Here is an 18,137-nt window from a genome sequence, read left to right on the forward strand (position 1 = left end):
GAAAGTACTACTCAGTTGACATGATGCATTAGGATGTGGAGAATTCAGTCATATAGATGTGTTTGAAAGGTGGATATTTTATGATCACAAAAATGTTAGCATTCTTTTTATGTTGCTTCTTTTTTGCAAGGTTAGAGATAATGGAATGCAAGCTTTATAAACTGCATAGATTTAAAATCTGGCCTCAGTTCATCACTGCATAACTTGTAATTTATTTAAGACCTTTATTGTAAAGATGTACCAAATCTGTAAAATGATGATAACAATAGTTATAACATCATAAGCGAGTTAATGCATTGTTAGGATGGAGTTAAATTAGCTTGCAGGCACTTCAAGTTGTCTTGTATTAATATGTTCCTCTGAGTAAATTGATTTCATATTATGTTTCTAACCTTTTTCCTCCAGATGTAGTATTTTTCACTTCTGGCCAATGTTTTATCAATTTATTTTTTTATTTTAATTTTAATTACTTTTTTTTCACTGAAGATTGATTTTTATTTTTTTAAATAGGTGTATAACAGTCATTGCAGTCAAATTTTGTAGCATTTCCATCCCAAACCCTCAGAATTTATTTCTAAAAATAGGAAAAAAATTAATAATTAATTTTTATATTGAAACTTTTAAGTTTAAATTACTTACATGATGTAGAACTAGTAATAACACAAACATTAAAATTTTTTAAACTTTTACATATGGAAGATAAAATGAGTTCTCTTAATTTCTTTTTTAGTGAGTTTATGCACTAGCACTTCCGGAATCACTGTTTAAAAAAATGATTCATATTTATAACAAAATATAATGCACTCCACTTTAGCCCATTAGAAGATACCCATTGTATTGATTGGAGCTTGAGAGGTTTATGTATTGTTTTCTCCAATTTCTGAGCAAAGATTGTGGGTTTCTGACACTATAGGACACAAGGCAGTTCATATAAAGCTATGTTTTCTTAGGACTGCCACTTTGCATTACCTCTTTGCATTATTATGCTGCTTGGTTATTTTCAGGACTGCTTGCTAACAAAAAGGACTCTTTACAAGTGTCACTTAACAACAGGGCTGTGTTAAATAAAGTGCACATCCTGTGTACTTAGTAATCACTTATGCATATCAGCCATGAAGTGCTAGTAAATATTTTTGGGGTTCTTGCAATTTAAAGAATATTTTTAACTAGTACTATTCATTTTATTAAGTTAATAGTTCTTTGGAGAAATGAATGTTTCTAGGCCTACCATAGGAAAGCACAGGGTAAGAGCTGGATGTTATCGTGCCAGAAAGTAAGAAAATGTCTGTTTTATGCAAAATATCATATTGCAGTGTCAGAAATATATAGGAGTCAGCTCTCACTTGTCAAACCTGTGTCAAAGCATTAGAATAGTGATAACATGAATCATAACCTTTTTAGTATATGAATTATATAAATAAAAGGATGAGAATGTCAACTAAAAATTTATCGGAAAGTAGTGGATGATAAAACTATTAAGTGGAAAGTTTAATGAGGACCAGAATACTGATATGATATCAAAGTGTTGACCCATAAATTATTAATTGTAAAGAGAAAAATAGTAACTATTTAGTGGAGAAAGTTGGTAGAAAAACCTTAACTAAGCAATATTTGGATAAACTGACATCTTGGCTTCTTATAATGATGCATAGGGATTTAGCATTATTTTATTTCTTTTATTTTTTTCTTTTTTGGCTGTCCTGCAGCATGTGGAAGTACCTGGGCTAGGGACCATATCTGACCCACAGTGGTGGCCTTTGCCACAGCTGCAGCAACACCAGATCTTTTAACCCACTGTGCAAAGCCAGGAATTGAATCTGCATTCCATCGCTGTAGAGATACCACCAATCCCATTGCACCACTGCAGGAACTCCAGAATTCAGCATTACTTTTGTAGTATATATTGCCAAATATATATAGCCTGAATATAACTAGATTTAGAGGAAACATGATGCCAACCCAAACTGAATGGCACCATACAAGTAGCTTTATTCTTTAAAATAAGTTAAACACACACACACACACACACACACACACACACACACACACACACACACGAACACACAGCCCAAAGAACCGAGGAAATTCTAAGTTAAAAGAATCAAATGCAGACGATTTCTGAGTCTAGATTTGATTCTGGATTAGGAAAAAGGGAAGAATAAAGGTTGTTATAGGGACAGTTTCTGAAATTTGACTATGTGCTGGGGTCAGGTAAAGGTCTTTGTGTCCTTGTTATTGGGAAATAATCATAGTTTTAATGAGTAAAAGTGATCAACTTTATCTTCAAATGGTTAACAAATTGATATAACGTGTAAATAGAGATACTGGTAACACAAGGGCATGAATAATTTCTTGTGTTATTTTTCCACATGAAATTACATCAGAAGAGAAGGTTATACCATGCTTCGTCCCTTGTGTGTGTTTCCTTTCCCTGCCACACACACTCAAGTCCTGCCAACTAAGCACACACACACAAAAGTTTTTAGGCAGAGGTCTTCAGGGATTAAACAAAACAGTGAAAATGGCAGTCCAGAGTTTAGTCAGGTGTTTCAAGATCAGCATTCTTGACAATATACCAGAAAACTTTAAGCAGTAGAAAAATTTTTCTGCCATCTTTTAGTCCTAAGGCTTGGGCAGTTGATGACTTTTGAGGAAATAATATTTTAGCACTACTAGTAGATGCTCGTGAATGTAGAAGTATGTAAAGTGGGCCTAATATATTGGGCCTCCTTTTCCAAATCTAATCCAGGTATATCTCTAAACATTCTTTATCTTCCATCTTTTATAGCAAGTCAGCATTTTACTTCTAATTCAGGTTTTTTTGTTATGTAGAATCTTGCCATTTTGATGATTTAGATTGCCTTTAGCAATTGCAAAAAGAACACAGTTGGGATTCTTTGGCATCAGTGCTGATGATATTAAAAGTTCCAAGTGGTGCATAATTGAGAAATGTCATTATTTATTGCTGAAGAGGAATTCTGTAATTTCAAATCCTCTTTAACTTGGCTTCAAAGTTTTGAAATTAATGTCCTGAGTGACTGACAGCTCTATCTGAGGCATTTCTTTCCACTGTCTTCTATTTCCCCCAAACCAATTTAGTCATTTTCAAGAAGAGGGCTTTATCCAGTCTTTCTGTTTCTTTTCTGACTTTAGTTTGCTTGAAATTGACATAAGCAACCTTATGAGAAATTTTTAAGATAGCCTTTCTGCTGTAAACTCCCATTTTAATTGAGATCTGCCTTTTTGAAGGAAGCATCTCATGCACAACACTATCAATAGTACTTCTAGGAAAATACATGCTTTTAACTTTTTCCTTAGCTTGCTTATTGACAGACCCTTGAAAAATTTTCTCTTAGCATATGATGTTGATAATGTTAAGTCCAAAGTACTTACTAGGTTTGTGTTTAAAAAATAAAGAATTTTTAATCTATTATAGCCCAGGTTACCAACACATGTATTCATAGTCATAATGTGAGGGTGCGGTATTTTGTTTTTGTGTTTTTTTTTTTAATATCCAGCAGATTTATAGTTTGCTGATTGAGGTAATTGTGTCATAACTTTATCAAATGCAGTAACAACTTATGACATTTTGATTTTCTATTAATGCTCTTACTGTTATTGAGTATGCTGAAATACTACAGTGACAGGTATTATTATAACAGAAGTAATAGTGAAGGGGGAAAAGTCACAGACTTTACTCACAAAATTACTTCAATATATTTGAAGACTAGAAGGGGGACTATGCTGAAAAAGTATTTTTGGAAGGCAGCTCTATACCACCAATGCTGTACTGAAAATTAGTTTTGATAGCACATTAAGCATATCTCATTTTCAGCATGTGAAAGCAAGTGTTTATTTTTGTGGGGAAAATTAGATATATTTAAATAGCACTATTACAAGTTGCCTGTTAATGATAAATAATTACTGGCTTCTTAATTTCTTTTGGTTAAAGTCAACAGTGATGATGATATATATGTGAATAATGGAAAGCTTTTGTTAACTTGCAGACCATGAAGGCTATGACCCACAAACTGTGAGGCTTGGAAGTAGATATAGTCATGTTCAAGAAGTTCAAGAACGGCTTAACTTCCTCAGGTTAGTTTTCAAAATTAGTACTGTTCTCTTTAAGGCACACATAAGGAATACAGTGTTAATGTTTTTCATAGCCAAGTCTTATCTTACGTGGCCATTTCACCCTGGAACTGAACATCTTCCACATACGAACCATTGCCGAAAAAGTAACATAACATTTTCTATGTTTATATTAACATGTAATCTATGTTTTAAATCAATCCGTAATTACCTTTAAAAATTTTATAATCTGGGGAGTTCCCATTGTTGCTCCGTGGTTAACAAACCGGACTGGTATCCATGAGGATGCAGGTTCAGTCTCTGGCTGGGTTGCAGCGAGCTGCAGACACAGCTTGGATCTCACATTGATGTGGCTGTGGTGTAGGCCTGTAGCTCCAGCTCCAGTTTGACCCCTAGCCTGGGAACCTCTGTGTGTCACAAGTGTAGCTCTTAAGGAAAAAAAAGGAATTTTATAATCTGTAAGTTTGATCTCTCCAAATGCAACTGTTCACACATTTCAACTTAGGAAGAAATCTAGTCATCTAAACATAACATTGATTTATGGTGCTCTCCACTCTTTTTAACCATCCAGGAAAAAATAAAGTTGCCACTCATAATGAAACTTCTTCACTCTGTGGGCCACAGTTATTAGTGATAGTGTACCGTAACCCTTAGGTTTACTGAAATGGGAAAAATGCTTTAGAATTTACCTACTATATTAAAAAGTATTATTAGAACTTTTCCTACTATGTAAATATGTAGTAGTATAATTCACTCAAGGAAAAATGATCTAAGAGTTAATACTTCATGTGTTTTTCTTTGCACTAATGGCTAGTTCTCATGGAAACTCTTCGAGACACTTTGAGAGTCCGTTTAGGGTATTAACTTGTTTGAAATCAGAGTCAGGTTATGAAACTAGAGTACTCACCTTAGTGTGTCTCACTTTAAAGGCTCTGATATTTCTATGACATCAGTGATTTTTCAGACTTATGCTAGAGCCTTAGTTTGGAAAATGTGTTCTATTATTCTGGACCTCATGTTGCTTATTTGTAAATGTGAGGGAATAGGTAGAATTGAAAACTGGATATTTGACACTCAGACGTACCACTATGTAGCTATCAAAAACCTGTATCTATAATTAAGACCCAGAAGAAGAAAGCCACTAACATTAAATGAATAGTATGGACATTAAATGACCATACAATATTGAATATGAAGTCATCACTGGTTAACTAAGAATTAGATGTAAAATTATATTCAGATTAATCAGCTTCTCTTTTTATTCATTGATGTTCATAGAAATAACACACGGAGTAGATAGAGAGGTAAAAGAAACCAGAATTTAACTGAAGGAAGAGACTGCTTGAAGCAGAATCATCAGCTCCTTGTAGTCTTTTTTTTTTTTTCTTTTTTAAGGGTTGCATATGCAGCATAGTGAAGTTCCCAGGCTAAGGGTTTGAATCAGGGCTGCAGCTGCCAGCCTACATCACAGCCACAGCAATGAGGGATCTGAGCCAAGCCATAGCTCACAGCCCTTTAACCCACTGAGTAAGGTCAGGGATTGAACCTGTGTCCTCATGGATACTAGTTGAATTCATTACCCCTGAGCCATGACAGGAACTCCCACTGCAGTCTTATTTTAATGGGCAAGAGTCACATAGCTATGAAAAACACCAGAGAACATCTTAAATAGTGATAAACATACTAATGGTTACTGACACAGAATTACATCTAACTTAGTAGGTTACTTTGCTTAGAGACCAGGTATGGAGTATAATATTTTCATAAATTAAAATTTTTTGAGGATCTTTATTTTATTTCAACATTTGCTTATCTCTGAAAGTCACCTGATGTAATAGCTCATTTTTCAGTGAAGCCGCATAAGCAGGGAGCTAAATCAGGATCTAGTGTCAAAGTCTGAACTTCTTGACAGCTAAGAGTAAGCTTTTATATTTTGGTCAAATATTCTAGCAGATTTCCTGGAGCTCTGTAGATGCTCCGTAAATATATGCTTGTTAAGTTAATGAAATAATATCTTTTTTTTTTTTTTTTTTTTTACTGATAAACATATGGATGAGAATTGAGCTCTTTTGAAAGAACATCTTTTAAGCTGTAATCCAGATGATTGTGCTAAATGAAATTTTCGGATATATTAAAATAAATTGTTTGAAAATAAAATTATATAGGCCTAATTCTGATTTCTTAAATTTTTTCAAGATTTTTATTGAAGGATGGCCAACTCTGGCTCTGTGCTCCTCAGGCAAAACAAATATGGAAATGCTTAGCAGAGAATGCAGTTTACCTTTGTGATCGTGAAGCCTGTTTTAAGTGGTATTCCAAGTTAATGGGGGATGAACCAGACTTAGATCCTGATATTAATAAGGATTTTTTTGAAAGTAATGTGCTTCAGCTTGATCCTTTCCTGTTAACTGAAAATGGAATGAAATGTTTTGAACGATTCTTCAAAGCTGTTAACTGTAGAGAAGGGAAACTGGTAGCAAAAAGAAGAACCTATATGATGGATGATTTGGAACTAATTGGATTAGACTACCTTTGGAGGGTAAGTGAGAAGTAGGATCATCTGTTTGCAAACATTGTGCATGAGGTGATTTCTAAAAAATGGTTAAGGAGTTATAATTTTGCTTATAAGTTACAGTTTTTATCCTGCTCTGAAACTTGGCCTAGGAATTGGGGAGTTAGATGGGGGCATGGGTGGTTAATTGTTCATCTTCAGCTTCTTATATCACTTTTATTTGGATTCATTTTCCCTCCCCAACCCCCACCTCTCTCTTTCTCCCCCCAACCCCTCTATCTGCCACTGACAGATCTACTGTACTTAGAATTTTTCATGTATATATGCAAGTATTCTAATCATTGTTTATCTGCACATCTTTTACCTTCCCTCTGGAAGGTTATTATCTACCTTACTTACAAGTTACATCTTGGGGGTTATTGTACATTTAATGCTCAAATAAATGATGGACAGAAGGGAGGACTATTAGTTAGAAGGAGTTATGAATCAATACCTTTATAGAAACTTTTATTTATGTATTATATATGTATATATATATGTGATATATTTAAATTCCTGAGAGTAAATTGCTGTATTGTACTTAAGGCCTTTTGCACCTTGATACATAAATATTGTTGACATCTCTAAGAATTAACCTATTTTATTGTTAGATTTCAGCTTTTCTTGTATTTTGGATGTGGGGTTTTTGGTGGTGTTTCTAAACCATAGATAAACTAAGGTGTTTGTTCGGCCTTTTATTAAGACTAGTACTTTTTCTCTGCTTAGTCGCCCCCATTCTTTCTTTTCCTCTATGGAATTCTCAAAGGGTCAGCCTTGAAACACCCTGATAGCCAGAGGATTCTTTTTTTTTTTTTTTTTTTCTTCCCCCTTTCTCTTTTGGCCACCCCGAGGCATATGGAGTTTCCAGGCCAGGATCAGATCCGAGCCACAGTTGTGACCTATACTGCAACTGCAGCAACACTGGATCCTTTGACTCACTGTGCCAGGCTAGGGATTGAACTATTTCCCGGCACCGCAGAGATGCTGCTGATCCCAGTTCCACTACAGTGGGAACTCCAGCATTCTAAATATATGGTGAAACTTCTGATTAAGTAAGTGACAAAGATGGGCAGAAATTGCTTATTATGCTTTTCCTTGTAAATTTTTAGCATGCTTGATTTCTTCCTTGAAAGTTTCACAACTTGGCCACCAGATTGCAAAATTAAGTAATATTGATTAAAGTATAATTTATTATTTTCATGTTTAAGTAAGTTACCCTATTGAAAAAACTCAGTATGTATTAATCCTTAGTATTCTGTTTAATTAATTTTGTTACTTAATTTTACTTGATTTGCGTATCAAAATCAATTTAGTCTTAAATTATTGAATACTGTATTATAAAAATTGAAAATAAAATTTGAATTTAAGTGCTAAATTAGAGTATATCTTGTATGTTGCTAATACTTTTAATTTTGGATCTAGGTTGTAATGCAGAGCAATGATGACATTGCTAGCAGAGCTATAGATCTCCTTAAAGAGATATATACAAACCTTGGTCCCAGGTTACAGGTCAATCAGGTAAGGACTGAAGTACATAAAAACTTCTACTGCAGTTAGGTTGGAAAGTAATATTAGATTTAGTAGAATCTTTTTAAACTTAGAATTAATTTTAAAATAGAAATTAATTTTTAGTTCTTATAAAAATATTTAAATATTTAATGCTTATAAAATGCTAACTGAATATTTCCTTGGTAATTTTCTTTAGGTGATTAGGATTATTTTTGATGTAATTATTATTATATGCTGAGATAGCTGAAATTTTTATCTATTTGATACTTGGTTCAGAGATTTTTGAAGAAAAATAATTCATTTACATTTGTTTATTTTCTTATAATCAGCTTCCTTTTGTGTTTTGTTATTGATTGCATATATGTGGTTAAAAATAACCTAGAAGTTGAAGTTTTACTGTCTTTAATTGGATTAATGTCATTTGGATTTAAATTTCAAAGCAGTTTAAACTGTCTTTATTGACCTGTTATTATAGGTGGTTATCCATGAGGACTTCATTCAGTCTTGCTTTGATCGTTTGAAAGCTTCATATGATACATTGTGTATTTTGGATGGTGACAAAGATAGTACAAATTGTGCAAGACAGGAAGCCATTCGAATGGTTCGAGTATTAACTGTTTTAAGGGAATACATAAATGAATGTGATAGTGATTATCATGAGGAGAGAACCATTCTACCTATGTCAAGGTTTGTAGGGAACTAATCTTCTAGTGTTAACTTGTAATTATTTTTTTAAGCCAGTTAATTGGGAAAGTTATGATGTATAGATTAAAAGGAGCATAAAGAAATGTTTTATCCAGATTTTATTGTCCTGCTCCCTCCCCCCCCCCCTTTTGGTCTTTCTAGAGCTGCACATGCAGCATATGGAAGTTCCTGGCTAAGAGTTGAATCAGAGCTGCAGCTGTTGCCCTATGTCACAACCGTACCAGATTTGAGCCACATCTGCGACCTATCCACAGCTTTTGGCAGTGCTGGATGCTTAACCCACTAGTGAGGCCAGAGATTGGATACTAGTCAGGCTCGTAACAAGCTGAGCCACAATGGGAACTCCCATTCTGCCTTTTAAAAAAATATTTGCATCTTACAGATAATTAAAAAAAAAAAACAGAATGTTTTAAGTTGTATATTAGTGTCCTGCTTTGAGCTATTATGATCTGTTAAATATGGCAGTGGTATTTTAGGGTTGATGAGTTTTTATTTTGATGTATTTGTTTACATTAAAATAGCTTAAAGCTCTTATTTGCTAAATGTGACAAAGAATACTTCTAAATGATTTTTTTAACGTAAATTACATATAAATTATAAATATGCACTATAAATGAGATAAATCAACAACAACTAAATTACTTAGTAATAATTTAAACAGCACTTCTTATTTTGAGAAAGTTTATAAAGAATAAATACCATCAGATTTTTTTATTTTTTAGGGCTGCACCTGGCAGCACATAGAAGTTCCCAGGCCAAGAGTTGAATTACAGCAGCAGCTGCTGTCACAGCCACAGCAATGTAGGATTTGAGCCACATGTGCAACCTGAGCAGCAAGCAGCTTGCTGCAACGTCAGATCCTTAGCCCACTGGGTGGGGCCAGGGATCAAATCCATAACCTCATAAATAACTAGATGCATCCTTAACCAGCTCAGCCACAACAGTAACTCCCACATTAAAAAAAAAAAAAAAAGAAAGAAATTGATCAGTTTTTAAAGTGAAAAATGTAAAATTGTCACTTTAATGTGATTTTTATTTTGAATCTTACCTGTGAGAAGAGAAATATTTTGGAGTGAATTTTGGTTTGAAAGACCTTTTGGAGTTGCCTGTCAGCCTAACAGTTAAGTATCCAGCATTGTCATTGATGTGGTATGCGTTTGATATGTGGCTTGGGAATTGCAGCATACCATGGATATGGCTGGGGGAAGAAAAATAACTTTTAAAATTTTTTAGTAGAAACATGCATTTTCACATTTTTTGACACTCTGAAGCTAAAAAGCTTATCTCTTCCTTGTTTGAAAATACTCTTGGTGAATTGAGTTTTTATTTTTTATAGTTTAAAATTAACTGATGGATTGTTCATGTTTGTGTTGTTACAGTTTTTTGAAAGTAGGAAGTTTTTGTTCTGCCATTGTGGCAAAGATGAACAATAATGGAGTAAAATTATGTTTTTAGGATTAATTATGGGAGTCCCTGTCATGGCTCAGTGATTAACGAATCCAACTAGGAACCATGAGATTGCAGGTTCGATCCCTGGCCTTGCTCAGTGGTTAAGGATCCGGTGTTGCCGTGAGCTGTGGTATAGGTTGCAGACATGGCTCTGATCCTGCCTTGCTGTAGGCTGGTGGCTGCAACTCCGATTAGACCCCCAGCCTGGGAACCTCCATATGCTGTGGGTGTGGCCCTAGAAAAGTCAAAAAGACAAAAAGAAAAAAAAGATTAATTATGGTGTTAATAAAGAACCATAAAACTGTTACTTTTAATATCCTAAAAACAAAATAAGACCAGTCTTCTTGATTTTAGTACAAAAATGTTAAATTCCAAGACCAGTATCTTGGCTATCTACTAAATATGATTGTGGGTTTTTTTTCCCCTCCAGAGCATTCCGTGGTAAACATCTCTCTCTAATAGTTCGATTTCCAAACCATGGCAGACAGGTTGATGACCTGGACATATGGTCTCATACCAATGATACTGTTGGTTCAGTACGTCGATGTATTCTCAATCGTATTAAAGCAAATGTAGCCCATACAAAAATTGAACTCTTTGTGGGTGGTGAGCTGATAGATTCTGAAGATGACAGAAAGCTAATTGGACAATTAAACTTAAAAGATAAATCAGTAAGTATGTATAATTTTCAAATGTTCTCCCAAAACTAAACATTGAGGTCTTCTTAAAAATTTGTTCAGTAAATATTTATTGATCATCTGATATTGTATGCTTAAGTGGTAATTGTTTGGTATAACCCCAAATAAAATAGCTTTTTTTTAAGATTTTTATTTTTCTGTTGTAGTATATACACAGTGTTTTGCCTGTTTCTGCTGTATGGCAGTGACACAGTTATACACATACACATGTTCTTTTTTCTCAGGTTATCCTCCATCACAAGTGATTAGATATAGTTCCCTGTGCTGTGTAGTAGGATCTCATTGCTTATCTACTTCAAATGCAATAGTTTGCATCTACGAACCCCAAACTCCCAGTCCATCCCACTCTCTTCCTCTTGGCAACCACAAATCTGTTCTCCAAGTCTGTGAGTTTGTTTCTTTTCTGTAGATAGGCTTATTTGTGCCATATGTTAGATTCCAGATATAAGTGATTACATATGGTATATGTCTTTCTTGTCAGACTTCACTTAGTATGAGTCTAGTTCCATCCATGTTGCTGCAAATGGCATTATTTTGTTCTTTTTTAAAGGCTGAGTAGTATTCCATGTGTGTACCACATCATAATCCATTTATCTGTCAATGGACATTTAGATTGTTCCCATGTCTTGGCTACTGTGAATAGTGCTACAATGAACATAGGAGTGAATGTATCTTTTTGAACAGAATTTTGTCAGGAGTGGAATTGCTGGGTCATATGGTAGTTTCGTATTTGGTTTTCTGAAGTACGTCTGTACTGTCTTCCATAATGATTGTACCAATTTACATTCCAACGAACAGTGTAGGAGGGTTCCCTTTTCTCCATACCCTCTCCAGCATTTGTTATTTGTGGATTTATTAATGATGGCCATTCTGACAGGTGTGAGGTGGTACCTCAGAGAAGTTTTGCTTGGCATTTCTCTAATAATCCGTGATATTGAGCATTTTTTCATGTGCTTTTTGGCCGTCTGTATATTTTCTTTGGAGAAATGTCTATTCAGGTCTTTTGCCCAATTTGGGGGTGTTGGCTTTTTTGCTGTTGAGTTGTATAAATTGTTTGCATATTTGAGATAATAAAACTTTTGCAGCTACATCATTTGACAGTAATTTCTCCTATTTTGTAAGTTGTCTTTCTGTTTTGTTTTGTCTTGTTTTTTGATTGTTTCCTTTGCAGTGAAAAAATTTCTCAGTTTAATTAGGTCTGATTGTTTATTTTTCTTTTATTTATATTGACTTGGGAGACTGACCTGAGAAAATATTTGTGAGGTTGGAGTCAGAGAATGTTTTGCCTATGCTCTCTTCTAGGACTTTGATGGTATCCTGACTTATGTTTAAGTCTTTAAGGCAATTTGAGTGCATTTTTGTGCATGATGTGAGGGTGTGTTCCAGTTCCACTGATTTTCGTGTGGCTGTCCCATTTTCCCAGTACCACTTGCTAAAAAGACTGTCATTTTCCCATTTTATATTCTTGCCTCCTTTGTCAAAGATTATTTGACCATAGGTGTCTGAGTTTATTTCTGGATTCTCTGTTCTTTTCTATTGGTGCGTATGTCATTTTTGTGCCAGTACCACACTGCCTTGATTACTGTAGCTTTGCAATATTTTCTGAGGTCTGGGAGAGTTATGCCTCCTGTTTGTTCCCCCCCACCCCCAGGATTGCTTTGTCAGTTCTGGATTTTTTATGGTTCCGTATACATTGTTGGATTGTTTGTTCCGGTTCTGTGAAAAATGTCATGGGTAATTTAATAGGGATTGCATTGAATCGGTAGATTGCTCTGGGCAGAATGGTCATTTTTGGGATATTAATTTTTCCAACCCAGGAGCATGGATTGTCTTTCCATTTCTTTGAATTCTCTTTAATGTCCTTGATTAAAGTTTTATCATTCTCAGCATATAAGTTTTTCATGTCCTTACTCAGGTTTACTCCCAAGTATTTAATTTTGGGGGGTATGATTTTAAAAGGTATTGTATATTTATATTCTTCTTCTAATATTTCATTGTAGGTACATAGAAATGCAACTGATTTCTGAATGTTAATCTTGTAACCTGCTACTTTGCTGATTTCATTGATCAGGTGGAACAGTTTTTGTGTGAAATCATTAGGGTTTTCTATACATAGTATCGTGTCATCTGCATACAGTGACAATTTTATCTCTTCTTTGAATTGGATTCTTTCATTTCTTTTGTTTGTGACTAGTATTTCTGATGCTATGCTGAATAAAAGTGGTGAGAGTGGGCATCCTTGCCTTGTTTGAGATTTTAGTGGCAAGGCTTTCAGCTTTTCTCCATTGAGCATTATATTGGCTGTGGGTTTGTTGTAAATGGTTTTTGTTATGTTAAGGTATGTTCCCTCTATACCCACTTTGGTTAGAGTTTTTATCGTGAATGGATGTTGGACTTTGTCAGATGCTCTTTCTGCATTTATTGAGATGATCATGTGGTTTTTGGCTTTTCTTTTGTTAATGTGGTGTATGAGGTTGATTGATTTGTGTATGTTGAACCATTCTTCTGAACCTGGGAAGAATCCCACTTGGTTGTGGTGTGTGATCTTTTTTATATGTTGTTGGATTCAGTTGGCTAAGATTTTGTTGAGAATTTTTGTGTCTATATTCATCAAAGATATTGGCCTCTAATTTTGGTTTGTTGGTGTATGTCTTTATCAGGTTTTGGTTTTAGGGTGATGGTGGCTTCACAGAATGTCTTTTGGAGTGTTCCTTCTTCACCCTTTTGGAAAAGTTTAGGAAGAAGGGGTATGCATTTCTCTTTGTATGTTTGGTAGAATTGGCCTGTGAAGCCATCTGGGCTGAACTTTTGTTTGTAGGAAGTGTTTTTATTACATACTCAGTTTCATTTCTAGTGATCTGTCTTTTCAGTTGATCTGTTATGTGTTGATTCAGTATTGGTGGGCTGTATGTCCAATTAGAAAGTTGTCCGTTTCCTCTAGGTTTTCAAATTTGTTGGCATATAATTGCTCAGAATATTTTCTAAAATTTTTTGTGTGTTTCTGCAGTATCCATTGAGATTTCTCCTTTTTCATTTCTTATTTTGTTTATTTGAGTTCTTTCTCTCCTCTTGGTGAGTCTGGTCAGAAATTTGTCTGTTTTGCTAACCTTTGAAAGAACCAGCTCTTGGTTTTATTGATTTTTTGCCTATTGTTTTTTGAACCTCTATTTTATTGATTTTCTCTCTGACCTTTACAATTTTCCTCCTTCTGCTAACTTTAGGTTTTGTGGTTTTGTTTGTTTTTGATTTGTTTTTTCCTTTTCTAATTCTTTTAGGAGGTGGGTTAAATTGTCTGAGATGTTTCTTCTTTTCTGAGGAAGGCATATTCTGAGGTGAATTTTCCTGTAAGCACTGCTTTTGTGGCATCTCATAGATTTTGAGTGATTGTTTTCTTTAAAATTTGTCTTGAGGTATTTTTTTAATTTCCCTTTTGATTTCCTCATTGACCCACTGGTTTTTTAACAGCATGTTTTTTTAGTATCCTTGTCAGTTTTTAATTCATTTCTTTTCCTGTGGTTGATTTCTAGTTTCATGCCATTGTGGTCAGAGAAGATAATTGAAATAATTTGTACACTTTTAAATTTGTCGAGGTGGAGTTCCCGTCGTGGCGCAGTGGTTAACGAATCCGACTAGGAACCATGAGGTTGCGGGTTCGGTCCCTGCCCTTGCTCAGTGGGTTCACGATCCGGCGTTGCCGTGAGCTGTGGTGTAGGTTGCAGACGCGGCTCGGATCCCGCATTGCTGTGGCTCTGGCGTAGGCCGGTGGCTACAGCTCCGATTGGACCCCTAGCCCGGGAACCTCCATGTGCCGCAGGAGTGGCCCAAGAAACAGCAAAAAGACAAAAAAAAAAAAAAAAAAAAAAAAGATAAATTTGTCCAGGTTAGCTTTGTGCCCCAGTATGTGATCAATCCTTGAGAATGTTCCATGTGCATTTGAAAAGAATGTGTATTCTGATTTGGGGGGGATGTAATGTTGTGAAAGTAACAGTTAAGTCTCACTTCTCTATTGTGTGCTTTAGGATCTCTGTTGCCGTATTGATTTTCTTTCTAGAGGCTCTGTCCACTGATGTGAGGGGAGTGTGAGAGTCTCCTAATATATTGTATTCCCATCAATTTCTCCTTCTCTGTCTGTTTTATTTGTTGTGTGTATCTGGGTACTCCTATATTAGGTGCATGTACATGGATGATTGCAATATCCTCTTCTTGGATGGATCCTTTTATCATTAAATAGTGTCCTTTGTGTTTCTTTATGGCCTTTGTTTTAAAGTCTCTTTTGTCTGCTGTGACTATTGGAACTCCTGATTTCCTGTCTGCTCCATTTTCATGAAATATCTTTTTCCTCACTTTCAATTTGTTTGGTTATTTGCCCTAAGGAGAGTCTCTTGGAGACAGCATATGTAGACACTTGTTTTTTTATCCAACCTGCCACTCTATGTCTTTTGATTGGAGCTTTCTGTCCATTGACATTTAAGGTAATTATGGATAAATATGTATTTATTGCCATTTTAAACCTTGTTTTCCAGTGGATTTTTGTTTCTCCTTTGTTCCTTTGTTTTGCTTGTTGGATGGGTTCTTTTTATTTTTTGCTCGTGTCCTCTTCTTTTTAGTTGTTGTGGATGTAGTGTTTGGTTGTGATTTGTGGTTGCACTGTATTTCAAGTAGGTTAACCCCTTCCTGTATCAACCCCTTTGATTTGTGCTTGCACTGTTTTTCAAGTATGTTAACCCCTTCCTGTATAAGGCATATTCTGAAGTTCACATCAGAATATGCCTTCCTCAGAAAAGAAGAAACATCTCAGACAATTTAATACACCTCCTAAAAGAACTAGAAAAGGAAAAAACAAAACAAAAACAAACAAAACCACAAAACCTAAAGTTAGCAGAAGAGGAAAATTGTAAAGATCAGAGAGAAAATCAATAAAATAGAGGTTCAAAAAACAATAGAAAAAATCAATAAAAAATCTGATTACTGCTTTAGCCTCATAGTCATATAGGCTGAAATGCATTATTTAAAAAAAAAAAGTAAAGATTTTCTTACTTTTCTTCCCCACATTTTATGATTTTGAAGTCCTTTTTTAACATCTTCATGTTTGTCCTTTTGCTGTTCCTTGTGTTTGTTGTTGCTTTTGCAATATGGGGGGGGGGGTCCTGTTTTTTTTTTTTTTTTTTCTCCTCTTAGATCTGTCAACTGGCTTATTTAAATGACTGCTTTTCAGTCATGATTTCCTCCATCCTGTTTCTTCTTCTTCTTCTTTTTTTTTTTTTAGAGGAACCCTTTCAGTATTTCTTTTAGAATGGATTTAGTATTGCTGTACTCTTTGTTTTTGTTTGTTGGAGAAATTCATTATTTCTCCTTATAGCTTAAATGATATTCTAGATGATATTCTAGCTGGGTAGAGTCTACGCTTCATATTTTTCCTCTTTAGAACTTATATTTTGCCACTCTCTTCTAGCCTGTAGTGTTTCCGTAAACAAATCAGCTGATAGCCTTATGGGGCTTCCCTTATAATGAGCTCTGTTTTTCTCTTGCTGCCTTTAGAATACTCTCTCTAACTTTTGCCATTTTTGTCATAATATGTTTTGGTGTGGGCTTGTTTGGGGTCTTCTTTGCTTCCTGTATCTTGATATCTGTTTCCTTTAGATTTGGAAAATGTTCAGCCATAATTTCTTCAAATATATTTTCAATCCCCGTTTCTTTTTCTTCTCCTTCTGGCATCCCTATAGTATATAGATTGGTCTGCTTTAGATCCACAGATCTTATATTGCTTTCGTGTTTTTTCACTTGATTTTCTGTCTGCTGTCCTGATCAGGTCCTTTCCATTATTCTCTTCCAAGTCACTGTTCATTCCTCTGCATTATTCCTTCTGCTCTTTGGTGCCTTTAACTCAGTCGCATCTCTGAAAATGGATTTTCTAATTTTTCTTGGCTCCTCCATATATTTTCTAGTTCCTTTCTGAAGTGATCTGATTGCTGTTCATATCTAGTCTTAATTCCTTCATATTTGCTCTGAACTTCTTCGATATTTTCACTATCTCCTTTCTGAACTCTGTGTCTGTTAAGACTGCGGAAGTCTTTTTCAGTTGTTTGCTCCTTCAGGTGAACTCTCCTGTTCTTTTAACTGGGAATTGTTCCTGAGCTTCTTCATTTTGCTTATATTTTTCTTATTCTTTGAGTTTAGGGAAAGCAACTATTATAGTCTCAGAGGGCAACTTATGTGTGTGAACACTCCTGGGTATTCTGTGAACACTCGCTGCTTATTTTTAGGCTGCTATGGGGGCTTCAAGGGAGATGGCATCAATGAGCAGGTCTAGTAGCCAGTGCCTGATTGCTGGGACCTTAACAGTGGCAAGGACCTCTGGGAAGGTGTCACAGGCTGGGACCTTGACAGTGGCAAGGACCTCTGGGAAGGTGTTGCAGGGCCCTAGGAAGTGAGAGTGATCAGCCAGGTGTAGGTGGCACTCTGAGCATTTGGCGGTGGCAGAGGCAAGCTGTGTGCCTTCCCAGGGGAATGAGAGCCACAACAGGTGGTACTTAGTTATAGGGCGCTCTTGTTTGCTGTCATTTGAGGTGATTGGCGCCACAGGTTCCCAGATCCCTACTGGTGGAGGGCCACCCCACTTCTGGTGTCTGAGATGGCTGAGATGGTTTCCCCTTGCAGCCTGTAGATCATGCAAGAGAAGCCACACTGTGCTTAGGCCCCCATTGCCCTTAGCCCAGCCACCTGTAGTCCACACAAGAGGTATCCTGTTATCCACAGCCTGCATAAGTGAAGCCTCACTCACTACCTGTTGTCTGTGCCAGAGACTGCATCCTCTGAGAGTCCACACACGCACATGGAAAGATTGAGAGTCCTCGAGTGCGCAGGGAAAGAGATTCCGCTGGGGCTTCCACCCCTCCTCCCCTCACCCCCCCCCCCCAACAATGGTGCCTTGCTTCTTCTTTGGGCCCAGACCGCCTCCCCTGGGTCCTGCTCCCCAGCCCTTGGCACACTGCTCCCTGGCCCCTCAGCCTGTCTCCACACACCCAACCCTCATCTTCTCTGGAACTGTCCTCTGGAGCCTGAGTCTCACTGCCCAGCCCCTGCCCAGTTGTCTCAGACTGTGGGGTCTGGGGGCAGTGATGCTGATGGTCTAT

The 18,137-nt window shown here is 36.0% G+C and overlaps 1 protein-coding gene across 4 annotated transcripts in view; it reads left to right on the plus strand.

Moving 5' to 3' along the window:
• Positions 1-18,137, plus strand: part of LOC100625207 (probable ubiquitin carboxyl-terminal hydrolase FAF-X) — a 177,429-nt gene that overhangs the window by 84,477 nt on the left and 74,815 nt on the right. For all 4 annotated transcript variants that reach the window (XM_021080952.1, XM_003484170.4, XM_021080953.1 and 1 more), the window contains exons 15-19: positions 4,008-4,095; positions 6,289-6,631; positions 8,066-8,161; positions 8,628-8,839; positions 10,737-10,977. In XM_021080952.1, the coding sequence (XP_020936611.1) occupies positions 4,008-4,095; positions 6,289-6,631; positions 8,066-8,161; positions 8,628-8,839; positions 10,737-10,977 (980 nt within the window). The remainder of the gene's footprint in view (positions 1-4,007; positions 4,096-6,288; positions 6,632-8,065; positions 8,162-8,627; positions 8,840-10,736; positions 10,978-18,137) is intronic.

This window comes from Sus scrofa, chromosome Y, assembly GCF_000003025.6.
Source record: "Sus scrofa isolate TJ Tabasco breed Duroc chromosome Y, Sscrofa11.1, whole genome shotgun sequence".
NCBI classification, from domain to species: domain Eukaryota; kingdom Metazoa; phylum Chordata; class Mammalia; order Artiodactyla; family Suidae; genus Sus; species Sus scrofa.